The following is a 15,264-nucleotide window of genomic DNA, read 5'->3' on the forward strand; positions in this document are numbered from 1 at the left end:
AATTTATACGTCGCCACTGCAAAGCTGTGGGGAGGTAATCAAACAAAACCAATTATATTACACAACAACATGAGCGTATAACTACATATTCACAGTGTCACACCCTAAAACAAGGTCTAACTTGTGTAGGGTTGGGTGACATTTTGTATGAAACCACGTTTAATAAATTCGGCACATGATTGGCTTCCTTACATCACATGGGAATGTCTGTGCCAATCAAAAAATACAGCGATGGATTTCCGTTATAGGAATAAAACTACACCCATAGCGTGCGTCCTGGTTGAGGATTATGCAAATGTTACGTTGAGTCTCCTCCTCTTTGGTGTAGCCGGCGAGGGTTGATTCATGAAATCTGTATTTTTTATTACGAGAAAGTAAGTTTCATTATTGGTTCGGGTGAGACCTCAGACCCCCGTATGTATTTTAGAATCTGGCCGCAAACCGCTAGGTTTTTGAAAATGTTGCAATTAATAGTGTCCCATAAGCCGGTGCCAAGCTAAGACACGATTTTGCCGGTTAGGGATATCTCTTTGTTTGACTTGACGAAGCGTGATCTTTTGTTTAATGTTGCTCTTTGTTCAGGGAAAGAGGTGCTGACAGGTAGTGTTCATTTATCGTTCGGTTTCGAACAGATTTTTACCATGCAGTACTTAAAGAAGTACTTTTCCGAAGGGCTCATCCAGTTTACCATCCTTTTAAGTTTAATAGGAGTTCGCGTGGATGTCACGCTAGATACGTACTTGACTGGCTATCTGTCGCCGCTACTGGAAACGAATGTCGGACAAAGTTCGGCTTATGTGCAGACGCCGGTCCACAATCTGCGGGATACTCTGGACGGCTACAGCCTGCATCCGAAATGCCCTGATCTGGACAGTTATTTCGCAAGCCGGAGACTCCTGGACGAGGTGCGCGCTCTGGGCTCGCCGCGCTTCCCCACGCGGCTCAGCGCGTGGCTGGTGCATCTGGTCCCCTCGGGCTCTGACAGCACCGGGTCCGGCGAAGCTCGAGGTAGCGCGCCGGCGCTCGCGGACGCTAACAGGGGTGTCGGCGAGGAGGGAGACACGTGCGCGTCCGACTCCAGCGTGAGCCGAAGGGACGAGAGCCGGCGTGCTGCTCAGGATGGGGACGCCAGGCCCTGTCCCTCTCCGGCTGCCTGCGAGCTTTCCAAAGAGGTACAGTCACGCTGCCACAGCGCCTCATTATGCATTGTGTCCTAAATTAACCTGATTTGTAAAACTCCTGTCATATTATATCTGCGTCTTAATTAGTTGTTTGTAGTGCTTTAGGCAGTTTGATACAGCTTTTAAGGAAGTATTGCGTGTACATAAGTTTTGCGAACCTATTTCGGTTTCTGTTCTCGGTCTTTTTTGCAGCAGTCGACGGAGCCGGAGACATTGTTGGCCCACGATGGGTGAATACTGTAATCTCTTTGTCATGAACTTTCTGGGTGCTTTGTTTAAGCTCGGTGCTTCCAAAACAAAGGTGGATGCCTGACAACAGTGGGAATAATGTCGTTATAGAATGGGCGCAGGGCGTATTACTAGCTCCAGAAAACGCCGTCGGTGTGATCAATGAACAATAGTGTGAGGAGGTGATTTCTCTGAGCCAAACAAGTTTTAAGTAAGGACATGACTATACAGAGTGTAAACTCTGAAGCAGTGTGTTACAGTTGTCCAAACTTGTGCACCTGTTGTGAGCAACGTTACCCAAGTATTATCACATGGCCTGGCTAGGCTGAGACCGAACTCCTATACACCTCCTATAAACTCCTATAAACCCTATGTTGAGTTTAGTCATTGTAAACTTGAATTTGACATATTCATGAAGTTAGTTTTACTGTTTTAATACTTTAATACAGTGAAGACTTCCACATCTAGATACCAGCCATCTAACCTAATATTACACAAGGCAGTTAAACACATACTGTATGATGAACGATTAGATTAGATACATTTAATTGATTCCAAGGGCCATTTTTGTGGATATGGCAGCATGGTACATAGAGCAAACTGTATGCAAAGACAGGACACGCAATACAAATAAGTGAACATAGTGCAAACAAATCAAGAAGTACAGCATTGGACTTATATTACTACAAAGATGGGGTGCTTCCTGGTGTGTTATTTCTGGGGTGGGGCGTGGCACGTGGCACGTCAGGAGGAGGCGCTGTGGTGCCTCTCAGCTCACCATGGTGGAATGACCTGGTGGTTCAAGGTCCTCCAAGATGTCATCTAATCTAGGTACATAAAAGTAGGATTGTGGGCGTGATCAGTGTACACTTGCATTATGCAGGGTTTGTGCTGTATACTGCATAAATGACACATGGTTGTTCTTGCAACCCTCAGTGTCACATCACATGATTTCCCAAATACAGAAGGAAGCGATTCTTCTGCAAACATGATACATTATGATATTAGCCTCTAAAGGGAAAATAGATTAGATTAGATTCAACTGTATTGTTGTTGTACCTGTACAATGAAATGTAGTTCAACTAGAGTCTAACCAGAAAGTGCAAATAGCACGTTAAAGTGCAAAAGACACTAGGGTGCAATAAGGCAGCAAACAAATGAAAATATAAATATATAAAATTTGAATTTGCAAGTAGTATTTACAGGAGTAATGTATACAAGGGAGAGTATACCGTTATGAGTACTGATCAGTTTGCATAGCTATGAGATACACAATATATGAATAAATATAGATATACGAATTATTTAATATACAGGGTACATGTATGTAAGCAGGTGAAATGTACGTAAAGTGCAGGCAGAAGTTTTTGATACTTAGGTCAGTTATTCAGCAAGATACCATATAGATAGACTCATCCTGACTAAATCCTGTCTGATTCAGTTTCCTGTTTTTCCAGTTCAGGATCTGTTCCGCAGTTTGAGCTGGTTTATGGCTTTTGTTACGTATCTATATTGAGAGAAAGGTGCACTCCATGATCCTATGGAATACATGCACTGCCGCTTTAATGTTCGTCTGGACTCTGTGGTCCTGGTTTAATGGAGCATGGAAACTTCATGGCCTGTTTTGTTGAAAAGTAGCAGTCCAATCCAAGCCCTTTAAAAACAGCTTATTTGCTAATTTGTCATTTAAAGCTCTGATCCATATTTTGTATGGTTTCCCCAGAAATGCTTTTTTAAAATTGAAATCAAATGAAGTATAAATACAGCCTTTATAAGAAAATTAGATCAATTTAGTTGCTGTATTGCAGACCATGGAATCATTATTACTGTCTCATGCCAGTCTGTGTGCAATATGTTCTGTATTTAGGGATCTTAGTGTTTCCTGATCTTTGTGTTGTCTTTCACAGAAAACACTATCATGCTCTTTATTTATAAAAGCTCCCAGCGTTTTTGAAGCTGCTCCATACCAACGCACACCAGGCGAATACAGGGATGATGATACTTCATAAAAGGCATAATATAAGAATTGAAGTCTACTTGTATTTTTTACTTTCTGTTACGTTCAGGTTCCCTGCCTCGTGCCCCTTGCTTGCGGGATAGGCTCCGGACCCGCGCGACCCAGTAGGATAAGCGGTTTGGGAAATGGATGGATGTTAAGTTCAGGTTTCCTGTTTGACGAGAACATAACTAGTATTTTTCTAGCTAATAGGTCATTGTCATCTTCCCACCTCCATCATTGCGTCTTCAAGATCAGACAGGAGCGAGTTCCAGAGAATGTAGAATTAATAGCCGAAATAAACAAAATGACGCAACATTCTTCTCCCTCATTGTCTCTCCCTTTTTGCTAATTAGGCTCAGACATGTTTGAGTCACACGTTGTCCCTCCAGTTACGGTAATAAAAACAAACTCTGAGCTACTGTTATCACCGCCTTTCCCCCGGTTTCTCCAGGATTCACAGCCCTTGAGGGATGTGCCGTGGGGTCTGTCCCAGGATGCAGCCGTCCCCGCGGACGAGGTGGCCGACGCCGCAGAATCGACGGGACACGGGGAACCGGCACTCGGGCCACTTGCCCACAGTGACTCCCTGGAAGAGGTACTGACCTGGCCGTTTGACTCTCTTCCTGCTGTCTTGTTATGGCGTGGCCTTGGAACTAACCCTAACCCTACGGATTTGTACAAGTGCCCGTACACTGGAATGCTTTTGCATTCGCTTGTCCCATCTTACTGTCCTTGAAAGTTTTCTATTTACTTCAAATAACATCCAGCCTAAACGAAGTGCATTGGCGAGGACGATCTGTACACGTACTAATGGCACTTTCTTTATCCGCAACGCTAAAGGGCACAGAGTGTTTTTGATGCAGCAAACCCACATGCAGCGCGCAAATAAACGTATTATGGTGAATGAGTGCGTCATTTTAAAAAAAGGGGGATGCCTTTTTTACAATGGAAGTTTCTCTCTTTATTAACAGCTATGATTTAATGCTAGTAGCAACCAACAACTTACGTGACACCCATGATTACATGCTGGCAGTACACGGCAAACATCGCATTTACAATTAACAGAAATACAGGAATACACATACAACAGTCTCCTTCCATCCGCGGTTCAACCTGGTCTGAATAAAAAAGAATTGTAAAATGTGCCACAATGTTACTTTGGCCATTGAGAGGTATAATGTCTTAGTCACACCTTCACCCAGTATTTTATCATTGCTCTATCATCTCTTGAGAATTAGGCTAAAACGTCAGAATCTATTTAATTTAAGAGAGTACAGTACTGTATAATGTATGGTACAGTACTGTATATTGTACAGTGTGCTATATTATTACCGTATTTTAATATTGGTAATGTTTTACTGTGCATAATTTATCAATTGCCGTATGTAAGTACACGAAGTCACGTTATGTAGTTTGTGGATGGTTCACTATTGCGTTCGGTTTCGGCTATCCATGGTAGGTCTTAGGACACATCACATATGGATACAAGGGGACTACTGTATTAATTTACACTATTTAAAGTGTGGTACGGTGCAAAGCATACTAGTGACTGCATAATTAATCCTGCTGACCAACCCTGCAGCATGGCATATATGCCAGCCAATCACGGACAGTGGGTGGGATCAGAACAAAGGTTTGCCTTGGGGACCCAGTACAGGCGGTATGTGGAAATGGTGATCGCTGCATTGGTAACGCGTCATACAACGTTGTGTTGGCAAAACGATTCCATTGATTTCGTCTGAATCCGATATCCGGCCGGTTTTCGTCTGATATCCGGCCGGTTTTAGAGTGAATCTTGGTGTGAGAACTTGGGGTCAGCGGTTTGTCTGATGCATTTTTTGAAGGGTGACTTAAGTGACGATTCTGCTGAACATGGAATTTGAACCGGCAACCTTCCACCGCTGGGGAGGCCTAAGCCCAAGTCTTTTTTAAAGTTAAATTTCTTTTCTACTAAAATATCATTTTTAACTTGACATGTATACTATCACATTATCCAAAAAGTTACTCTCCAAAAACCAGCGGAAATTATCTAGTAAAACAAAAAAAATAATTGGATTGTAAACTTAGGGAACGTATATGGTTGGCCTTTTTTTGCCAGATTCACTGCATTTAAGGTTATGTTACATTCAGCTCTTCCTTATTTGATCATCTAACATTTTGCACAAACTCTCGCTTTCAGAGCTTCCTTAGTAGCAGTGACATCCCCTCGTCACAGCCCTCATCAAGCCCCGACCGCCAGGCTGCATCCAGGGTTGACCACCAGTGGCATGACTTCCTGCCTCTCTCTGGTTTCGATGTGAGTCACCGTGCAGTTAAACACATGGCGAACAGCACCTGCACATTTGGTCCTGATAAGCGCATCCTTCACAATATGCTGCGATATTTTAACTTTTAATGGAGGTTCTATTAGACGTGCTTGTTTTGCAAGGTGGCACATGATCCCGGTATATAAGGTTCTAACAGGTCTGGCTATTTCAGCATTAGTTTAAATACTAGAACTCATGGCCATAAGTGGAAATTAGCGGGAGAACATTTTAAACTGAATTTGAGGAAGCATTTCTTTATACAGCGTGTAGTTAGAGTACGGAATACTCTTCCTGCTAGTGTAGCGCAAGCTAAAACCCTGGGTTCCTTTAAATCAGATCTAGATAAGATTTTAACAACTCTGAGCTATTAGTTAAGTTCTCCCCAAACGAGCTTGATGGGCCGTATGGCCTCCTCTCGTTCATAAATTTAGGTTCTTATGTACATGCTTTTAAGTTGCCCTAAGTGTACAGTTATAAAATATGAAAAATGTACTTGATAAGCAGTGTAATTGGATGCTCTTTGCTGAAGTATATTGAGGGCACGTTGTGAAATATTTCAATGTTGTGGTAGGATTTGGAGCTGGAAGTTCCACTGCGTGCCTCAGATCTGGGTGTGGACATCTCCAGGGCCCTGAGCCAAGATGTGAGTCTGCAGGATGCCTTGGTGACAGGTGGGGGCACCGAGGCCAGGAGAGCCCTCAGACAGGAGTCCAGCAACTCCACACACTCAGACTCTCTCCTAGGGGCCGGGGACCTGCCCATGCACCTCCTCCTTCCGGTGGAAAACGGGACCCGTAACGGGACATTCCACAGCTCGCTGTCTGGGTGTTTGGACGAGGCCGTATTCGAGCAGATCAACCTGCTTGGGCTCGGCCTGGAAGGGCTGGACACCCAGCTGCTCGAGGAACGCGACTCCGATTCCGGCCTTTCGATGAGCTCCGGTTTCAGGAGCCTTCGCTCACCTAGCTCTTCTGAAGCATCGTCGGGGGAACTGTACGGCGACGATAACGGGGCGGCGGGGTGCGTCAGCACGGCCGAACTCCTCGACTCCGGAGCAGCAGCGGCGTCTCCCCGCTGGTCCGACTCGGAGCTGGCTGAGTGTGTCCACCACAACCACACGTACAATGCTTCTTTTCAGAGGAGCTCCGCCTGCTGCCAGGAGGACCTAGGACATGCGGTGCACCGTAAGGTCATCAAGAAGGAGGTGCTAAGTGAAGACGAAGAGGAGGAAGAGGAGGAGGTGGAGCTGAGCCGGGACGAGCGGCACGCCCGCGCCCTCCGCATCCCTTTCTCGGTGAGCGAGATCGTGAACATGCCCGTGGAGGATTTTCTGGAGCTGCTGGCCCGCCGTGGCCTCACCCAGGCCCAGGTGGCGCTGCTGCGAGACATCCGCCGACGGGGCAAGAACAAGCTGGCGGCACAGAACTGCAGGAAGCGGAAGCTGGACGTGATCAGCGGCCTGGAGGGCGAGGTGGAGCGGCTGGGCCGCCAACGCAACCGCCTGCTCCGGGAGACGACGCAGCACAGCAGGGCTCTCTGTGCCATGAAACAGAAACTGGAACAGCTTTCCCAGGACCTGCTGTCCAGGCTGAGGGATGAGCGGGGCCAGCCCATCAGCCCCAGCTGCTACACCCTGCAGTGTGGTTCGGACGGCCGGGTCCTCGTCCTGCCACGCAGGCACATCTCAGGACAGCCCAAGACTGAGAAACGGAGAAGTGACAAAAAGCACTAAGACCCAAATCCTGTGCCCCTAGTTTGCCGCTTTCCTCATACTGTCTCTGCTGTGAACAGTGCACAAGGTGTCGAGGGCAAAAATTAATCATTGTTTTTTGTAGATACATTTTTTCCCCTTAAGTGGGATGAGTGGATGTAGCTAAAACACTGGACTTTTGTGTTGAAAAGGGGTTTTCTGTTTGAATTTAAAGTTAGAAGTGAATAGAATGTAAGTTTTGAGGGATGAAATCCATATTTGACAGAGGTTTTCATGTTTTTAACAGTATACTTGAAACTGATACTAACTGCCTGGTCTGTGTGGGGTGTCGTTCCTCACAAAGATCATGGGTTGCACTTTGACACCATGAGTAAAGGCTGACGGCCCCTTATTGCTGTAGCCTGTGTCGTATTGCTCTTTCCATCACACAGGGGGCGCTGTGGTTGAGGACATGCCTTTGTAATCTGATGTAATCTGCTTGTTGGAAATCCGTACCGGTTACTTATTCTGACATATCCAGCCTGAAAATGGGTTAAAGGCAACTAAATTTAAGATTTGATGTTTGTAAAGACATGTCTCAAAAAATATCAGCTAAGCATCTGAGGAAATAGGATATGAAATGAAAACGCAGCCATCGTTGTTATGAAAGTACGATGTTGAACCAGAAAGTTTCTCTCCTGACAAACCATTCTCTGGTCATCCTCCTGAAAATGGGAATTACTGATGCAACTGGGTGTTTGACTCTGTAATTTGAGAAACGTGACAGCAATTATTTGTCTGTGTGTGGACATGGTTTGTCCTAATGGAGAAGGATTTTTGATTTTCAGTGGAAGTACTGTTGTTTTTTTAGTAGAACCCAAAAGCCAAGCCGATAATGGTGTAGGGTTTCATTTTTTCAGCTTTTTTTTTGTCGATTTACTCTGATATTGATGCTTTTGTACTATTTGTTTACTCTGGATTCTTTTCAAACTCGGCTATTTCAGGATAGTCTTGGACCTGCATTTTTAGTTCTGAAATGAGTTCTATTGACATATGCAGGTGTGCATCACAGACTGGGCCCTGCAGCGTTTCTGCTCTCTGTCTGTAGACAGCGTGACTCTTAAAACAAATCCCACATTCTCCGGGAATCAGCAGTGGTGGTGCGTTTGTGGGTGATTTGTGTGGCCGTACAAACATTTAGGCTCAATGTTGTACAAAAATATTCACTGCAGACAAAAGGAGATCCATCATTTAAAGTGTTGTAAAATCATGTCTATATGTGTACTTCTCGTGTGTGTGTGTGTGTGTGTGTGTGTGTGTGTGTGTGTGTGTGTGTGTGTGTGTGTGTGTGTGTGTATATATAGTTTTCTATTTGTAAATTATTGTTTTTTTTCCCCAGCTTGTTTTTTTTAATTGTTTCTTTATTCCTGTTTTTAGTTTGACTGTTACCTCTGAGGTCAAGGTCACACAGTTTTTTCGCCTGACCTATAAACACCAAATAGGTTACGTGTAACATCTCGGAATATCAGGGCGGATTCTGCATTGGCTCCCACCTCATCATGCTCTTTCCTTTTTTTCTTTTTTGTATCAGTGCCACTGAGATCAAAGCAGCTTTCCAAGTGGACCTGAAAAAATATATAAATGGCGTGTGTCTGTCTGTCTGTGTGTGTGTCTGTGTGCTTGCAACAATATACCAATGGCAAGTAAAGAAACTTTTTTTCACAATTTATTTAAAATGGTTTGTTGGACCATGAATTATCAAGCTTTTTTTTTTTTTTTTTTACCAATTTAGATTTGTATTGTTTTTTATATATATATAAAGTGGAACTAAATACTGTACTTTATAGTTTGAGGGAGGGCGGGAATCAAGCTGAATGTGTATTTTCATTTGGGATGTCTCTCTCTCTTTTCTTTTTTTTTTTTTGTTTTGCAAGATTTAATAAATTCTAATTTTCTTGAGTTTGAAATGGTTCCATTGTGGAAAATTGGTGTAGTGTTAATTTGTCTCCAGCGGTGCTAGGAAATTGGCTGCCGCATGCTCCGGACCCCAAGTGTTGCGTTTCCCTGCACATTTCTTAGCCGGCAAAAAGTCTGATTATTCTAATTGTTGGACAGCAGGCTGTTGCTAAGTATCACACACAGCCTTCTCAGCGACCCACATCTATCCGATGCTACCGCCATTTGATCACCTCCATTGCTAAATCATACATCTCACTCACGAGTCACAACAGAATCTCAAAAACTGTATATTATCTGCACTTTCATAAACTCAAGGACAGTAAAGCACAGTAAATGTACGTACAGACAATAGTGTAATTTTTTTACGTTATGTAATTTACCCTACATCATCTGTACTTATACAAAAACCTCAAATATTATCTGTACTTGTACAAATTAGTAACCACTTGCCACAGTAGAGAAAAAAATGGCAATGTTTAAGGCCATAAATATATTTAATAAGACTGTTACTTCACGCCCAGCGTAAAATACTGAATGAAAACGGTATTCAATTTGTGGTATTGTCAATATGCGTGTTAAATATTATCACCGACTACTAATTTCTGTCTCGTCAGTGTAGTTAATTTAATTCATGAGTTGCTTTTAAACATTGAGCGTTATTTCTCACCCAACTACAGAACTGTATAAGTAGTCTTTGACACTGATGGAACCATTACGGTACTACAGACTGTCCACACGGGCGCTTTTCCAGCACACGAGGATCTGCACCTCTGGTATTTTCCATTGGCGTAGAAACTGGTGCGGTGACATCACAGCGCGAGGCGGGGTATTTTGCAATGAATCCGAAAAATGGCTGTAGGAAGACTGCACAACGTGCGATATTAATACGCTTCTTATGCACACCCAATCCTTACATAAATAGTCAGATGGATTAAGATCAGCCTTTTTCTTTCTTTCAGTTACTCTATCATAGAAAAAATACTTTGCAAATTTTGCATTTTTTAAATTTAAAAAGGTTTAGGGCTGCATGCGTTCTCACAGACGTAATCATTTTCGTCCCTGCAGTTTCATTAAATCACTTGTAGACTGATTTGTGAGAAATGTATGTTGAACTCCCTTTTTGCTTTATAAATACTCAAATATTTATTACAACAAAATAATACCATGCTGTCCTGGTGTATTATACAAAAGAACTTTATTTCTTGTTATTTGTCCACGCATCCATTATTATTGCTTTTATTGTTTTCTACTTAGTCAACCGAGTTTGGGACTTTTTTCAAGACGGCAGTTAAATTCCGTTTCAGATGCAGGCTCTTTGCATAACCACTTGACAAAGAAACACCCCCCTCCCCAAAAAAAAAAAAACGATACTCCAATTAGGTAGGCATCTTAGGTACCTGCCCGCCAGCTGGAGTCACATGACAAACTCGCGCCGAAAAGGAGCACGGGACGTCGTGAGCGATACGCCGCATGCGCGTGCACGTCCCGTGAGCGTGATTTACGTCCGTCTTTACGTACTCATGGTACGGAACGCCTTTTACGAATAGGAGTCTGCTTCGGAAACGACATAGGTAAGTTATACTGCAGATAGCGTATATAATGCATCAGAGAGGTATGCCGATATCTCAGTTTTGATGTGCGAAAGTAGGCAGCGTGTCAACGTTTTATCCGTGGTTTTTCCTCTTTTCTTTTGAGCGGGGAATTTACGTAGCCGTTTCGTTCAAACCCACGCAAAGGTGGCTGTAAATAAGGAGTAGGTGGGTTTGGCGCGCGCTGGCTCGAGCCACGAGGAAAGCGGCTAGCTAAAGGGGCGACCGGATCTACAGCATTTTTTCTTTATTTTTCTTGCGCGTTGGTTTAAACGGTGAGTGTCCCGCCAGATCTGTTAAGTATCGGGGAACCAGTTTTTTTTCCCTTTTGTTATCGCGGACTGATTGATTTTCGGACTGGTGAGACCATCCGCTGTCGCTCAGCCGTTGCCGGTGTTTGTTGCTTATTATACGGCTTCACCGCTATCAACCTGCGAGAGTGCATCTAAAGATAACGGGGTTTAGCTAGTTAATGTAACAAATTTACCTTCCATCCACCCTCCTTAACGGATGTGTCGAACACATTAATTCTTTCGGAAAATATTAGCAAATTAGCCAAACGGTGTTTACAACCTGATCGGCGACTGTTGTCATAAATGGCGCTCTTTAATCCAATTCCTGGCGTTTCCTCCGATATTTTATACGTGACTGTACATACAGCCACCGCATTGTACTGTAATAGCAGTGCTTATGGATCGTCGTATTTCCCCCTTTGCTAATTTACGTGTTGACATTTTAGGTCCTTGCAGGAAAGGGGCGTGAATTATTTAATAGCTAAGGGGCTGATGGCTCTTCAGTTTCGGCGTTGCGTTGGTTCTTCTGTGGTTGCACACCCGGGCTCGCACTCTGCCACACGGAAACTTTGCACTGCACTAAAATAATGCCGACTGTGCCTGTTTTTTTGTGGTGGAGAGCAGCGCATGGCGTACAGGCCGCCGCTAAGGCAGGCCCATTCTTTGTCTTGGGTGTTCTTGGGAGTTGCAGTCCACGACTGAAGGCCTTTTGTGCTCCACATGCCGTCTAATGACCGCGCTGCTTGCGGACAGATATAAAAATGAATCTGTACTTGGTCCGGTGAATGTGGTCGATTTAGGGAGCACCAATTTTAACTTTAACTTAAACTTATTCATTTTTGTAAGCTGGAAAAATATATTTTTGGCTACCGAGTACAAGTTCTACTTGTCTTGTTCAGTAACTGATGGAAATGTATGTCGCTCAAATACATAAACTTTTCTGGAGCTGTGATATTTGGCTCACGATTTTTGTATAAAAAGTAATGGTTACATTGTCACTTTGTGTTTATACTATCACAGATTATATAAATCCACCGTTTTTAAATAAGCATATTTATTTTTAGCTTGGATTTGTCTGGAGGCACGTGGTATATTGAGGTTTGCGTGTGTACATGAATGTCATGAGGTTGTGACTTATCTCTCTTGCAGGTCATTATGGGTAAGAAACAAATTGGCAAATCGAAGAAGGAGGCAGAGCAGCCTGAAGAATTTGTGGTGGAGAAAGTGATTGACCAGCGTATTGTGAATGGGAAGGTGGAATACTTCCTGAAATGGAAAGGCTTCTCAGAGTAAGTACAACATCCTTTGGGCTCCAGGTGTGTGTTGTGGTGCTCCTTTTTTTTATAGTGACACTTGCCATTATGAAAATGCTTGTCGTTTAAAGGGCTGTCGCATCTCATTGGTTAGCTGTTGTATGGTGGGGGGGCGGGACTAAGACGCCACATGTGCTCTCTGCCTCCTCAGTACAGACAACACCTGGGAGCCTGAGGAGAATTTAGATTGTCCAGACCTGATAGAGGCGTTTCTGGCCACCCAGAAGTCTGTTGTTGAGCGGCCAGACTCGAACAAGAGGAAACCTTCCACCGATGGGACTGATTCAGAAGAGAGCAAAGCGAAGAAGAAGAAGGATGTGGTGAGTTTTTGGTTTTTCTTGGGAAAAGTGTCACGAAATCATAAAACAAATTAAGTAAAAAGGAAATTAATAGTATTGGATGTGCGGCCAAATGAAAGACCCAAGCTTAAATTGTGATGCAAGATAAGGATGGCATGACAAGATTTTTTTTTTTTTTTTTTTACATATATACAAAGTGATTTAAACGGTACTGATTTAAATGATTGTCTCTGAGAACGCATGCAGCACTGCAAAAGCAGTGGAGGTAAACTTTAAACTGATTTTTAAACGGAGGCTAGAAAATCTTAAAAAGGGTTAGACATTAAAATTGCAAAACTTGCTGAGTTTTTATTTATTTTATGAGGCAGAGTAAATATGTTTTGGCAAAATTTTGAACTCCCTGCGCTATCATGTGCATACAGAACTGAAAGTAATAATGAGAAAAGCTCTTTTCGAAGCTGAGTATCCTGCTTTGTGTCGATGTCATTCAGCGCTGGTACCAGTTCTTATGCCGGTGGAAATCCAACCCCTTAAAGTACCGTGCTTTTTGTACTTGATGGAATTACCGAGCGGTGCCTGGTGCGGTGGGAAAGTTCCCTTTGAATTCATGCCCTAAGCTGCTGAACAGGTTGCTGGTTAAGGAAGTGTGGTATTACGGAATATGCATCACAAGCAATTCCACAAACATGCAAGAAACATACGGTACAGCTGCCAGATGTTTTCCGGGGCCATCAAATGGTGTATTTGGGCCGTTCAATCTGCCAGGTGATAATTAACCTGGGCGCCGACGTGAGAGGCAGCATGTCCTTTGGCTCCGTGTCTGTGTTCTACATCTCTTTTAGTCCTAAAATTCCTTCTGGATACGTAAAGTATATCTATCTCTCTCTCTAAAATAAAGCAAGGATGAACCTGTAATTTGCTCACGTCAGCCCTCACATGTTCTCTGCCAACAGGCTTAACTCTCACAGGCTGTTGATGTTGTCTTGCAGGCTGAAAAACCTCGTGGGTTTGCCCGTAACCTTGAGCCTGAGCGTATCATTGGAGCCACAGATAGCAGTGGAGAGCTGATGTTTCTCATGAAATGGTGAGTCGGCAGTAGTAGGTGGGCATCTCGGCTGTCCGTGAACTGGCTTGTAAACCAGCCACACTTCAGCATCAATACAGGTTTAATCCTATGAAAGGCGCAATGTTTCGTGGGAACTCGCTGATGTATAACTTCTAATGGAAACTTCTTTTTTTAAATGGGGGGTGTGTGTGTGGGTGTATATATATTAATGCTCATAAGGTTGCACAACTAATGCAGCATGAAACGTCTGAGTGGAAGTAGTAACTGCAAGCAGGAATTGGCAGTGGCTTTGGTGCCGCTAGTAATTTGGGTGTAGCTGCTGATGAGGAAATGGAAAGTCCCCGACAATCGGCTTCTTACTCATACATGTATTTGGTTAAGTTGGTAATGGCTGTGAAGTTCAACTCATTCGTAACAGGTTTTTGACTTGAACGCTATCAAGGGGGCACCTGTACTTTTGACGCTGGTCTTCAACTGTCGTGATTCACTTATCAGCAAAGCAGTGTTTGAAAGTACGGCCCGATTTCTTCCTGGCAGGAAAGACTCTGACGAGGCAGACCTGGTCCCGGCGAAAGAGGCCAACGTCCGCTGCCCCCAAGTGGTCATCGCGTTCTATGAAGAGCGTCTCACATGGCACTCGTGTCCTGAGGATGAGCAGCAGTAGTGTCTGGCTGCTCCCCCTCCCTGCTTGCTCTTTTAATCTTGTGGTAGTCTCCCCTTACCCCCCCCCCCCCCCCCCCCCCCCCACCGTTTCCAGGTAACATTTAGTTTAAATCGCAGTGCAGAGTGGCGATTGGCTGTTTGTGTGGATTTTACAGGTAGGATGTCTAGGGGCTAACTTTATGGAATGAGAGGGGCAGTGATTATGTAGGGGCTGGGGGGGGCTTGTTTATTAAAAACTCCGTATGAGCAGAGAGGGTCGACTTGTCAGTTTTTAATTTGATGTCCCTGGTGCAGCTGCCAGGTGCTTCCCAGGGCTGTGAAATGGTGTATTTGGGGCTTTCAATCTGCCAGGTGATGCATACCTCAATATTTGAAGGAGAGACCAATTGATGCATTTTAAACTGCCCCCTGAAGTTCCTTAGTGTATTCATTTTAATTATTCTAGGTGACTTGTACTGGATGCTTTTCTCCTCGAGTTGCTGTTCTTAATGCCATTTTAGGCTTTTGTCTTTGACCCAACGTGTGCTCTCTGTTCATAGCTTGTTTTGCCGCCCGTCAACTTGTAGTGTCATTTGAAACTTTGTTGCATACTTGAATCATATTTGAACAGTGACACTGTATATTCACTTTGTAAATATTTTCAACTGTTCAATAAAGGTTTATATGCTTCATTTATAA

General features: G+C 43.8%; 1 protein-coding gene across 3 annotated transcripts; it reads left to right on the plus strand.

Moving 5' to 3' along the window:
* The first annotated feature begins 294 nt into the window (after window positions 1–294).
* On the plus strand, window positions 295–15,264 carry cbx3a (chromobox homolog 3a (HP1 gamma homolog, Drosophila)). 3 transcript variants are annotated; one of them, XM_048994097.1, is made up of 8 exons: window positions 295–1,172; window positions 3,860–4,003; window positions 5,588–5,704; window positions 6,286–7,114; window positions 12,399–12,534; window positions 12,710–12,878; window positions 13,847–13,941; window positions 14,461–15,264. In XM_048994097.1, the coding sequence occupies exons 1-8, from the start codon at window positions 642–644 to the stop codon at window positions 14,585–14,587; spliced, it is 2,148 nt and encodes a 715-aa protein (XP_048850054.1). In that variant the 5' UTR covers window positions 295–641; the 3' UTR covers window positions 14,588–15,264. The 3 variants fall into 3 exon arrangements, with proteins under 3 accessions (XP_048850054.1, XP_048850052.1, XP_048850053.1); XM_048994095.1 differs by lacking the exons at window positions 295–1,172; window positions 3,860–4,003; window positions 5,588–5,704; window positions 6,286–7,114 and adding an exon at window positions 10,785–10,934 and having other exon boundaries at window positions 12,395–12,534; XM_048994096.1 differs by lacking the exons at window positions 295–1,172; window positions 3,860–4,003; window positions 5,588–5,704; window positions 6,286–7,114 and adding an exon at window positions 10,944–11,227 and having other exon boundaries at window positions 12,395–12,534.

Source organism: Brienomyrus brachyistius, chromosome 23 (genome assembly GCF_023856365.1).
Source record: "Brienomyrus brachyistius isolate T26 chromosome 23, BBRACH_0.4, whole genome shotgun sequence".
Classification (NCBI taxonomy): Eukaryota; Metazoa; Chordata; class Actinopteri; order Osteoglossiformes; family Mormyridae; genus Brienomyrus; species Brienomyrus brachyistius.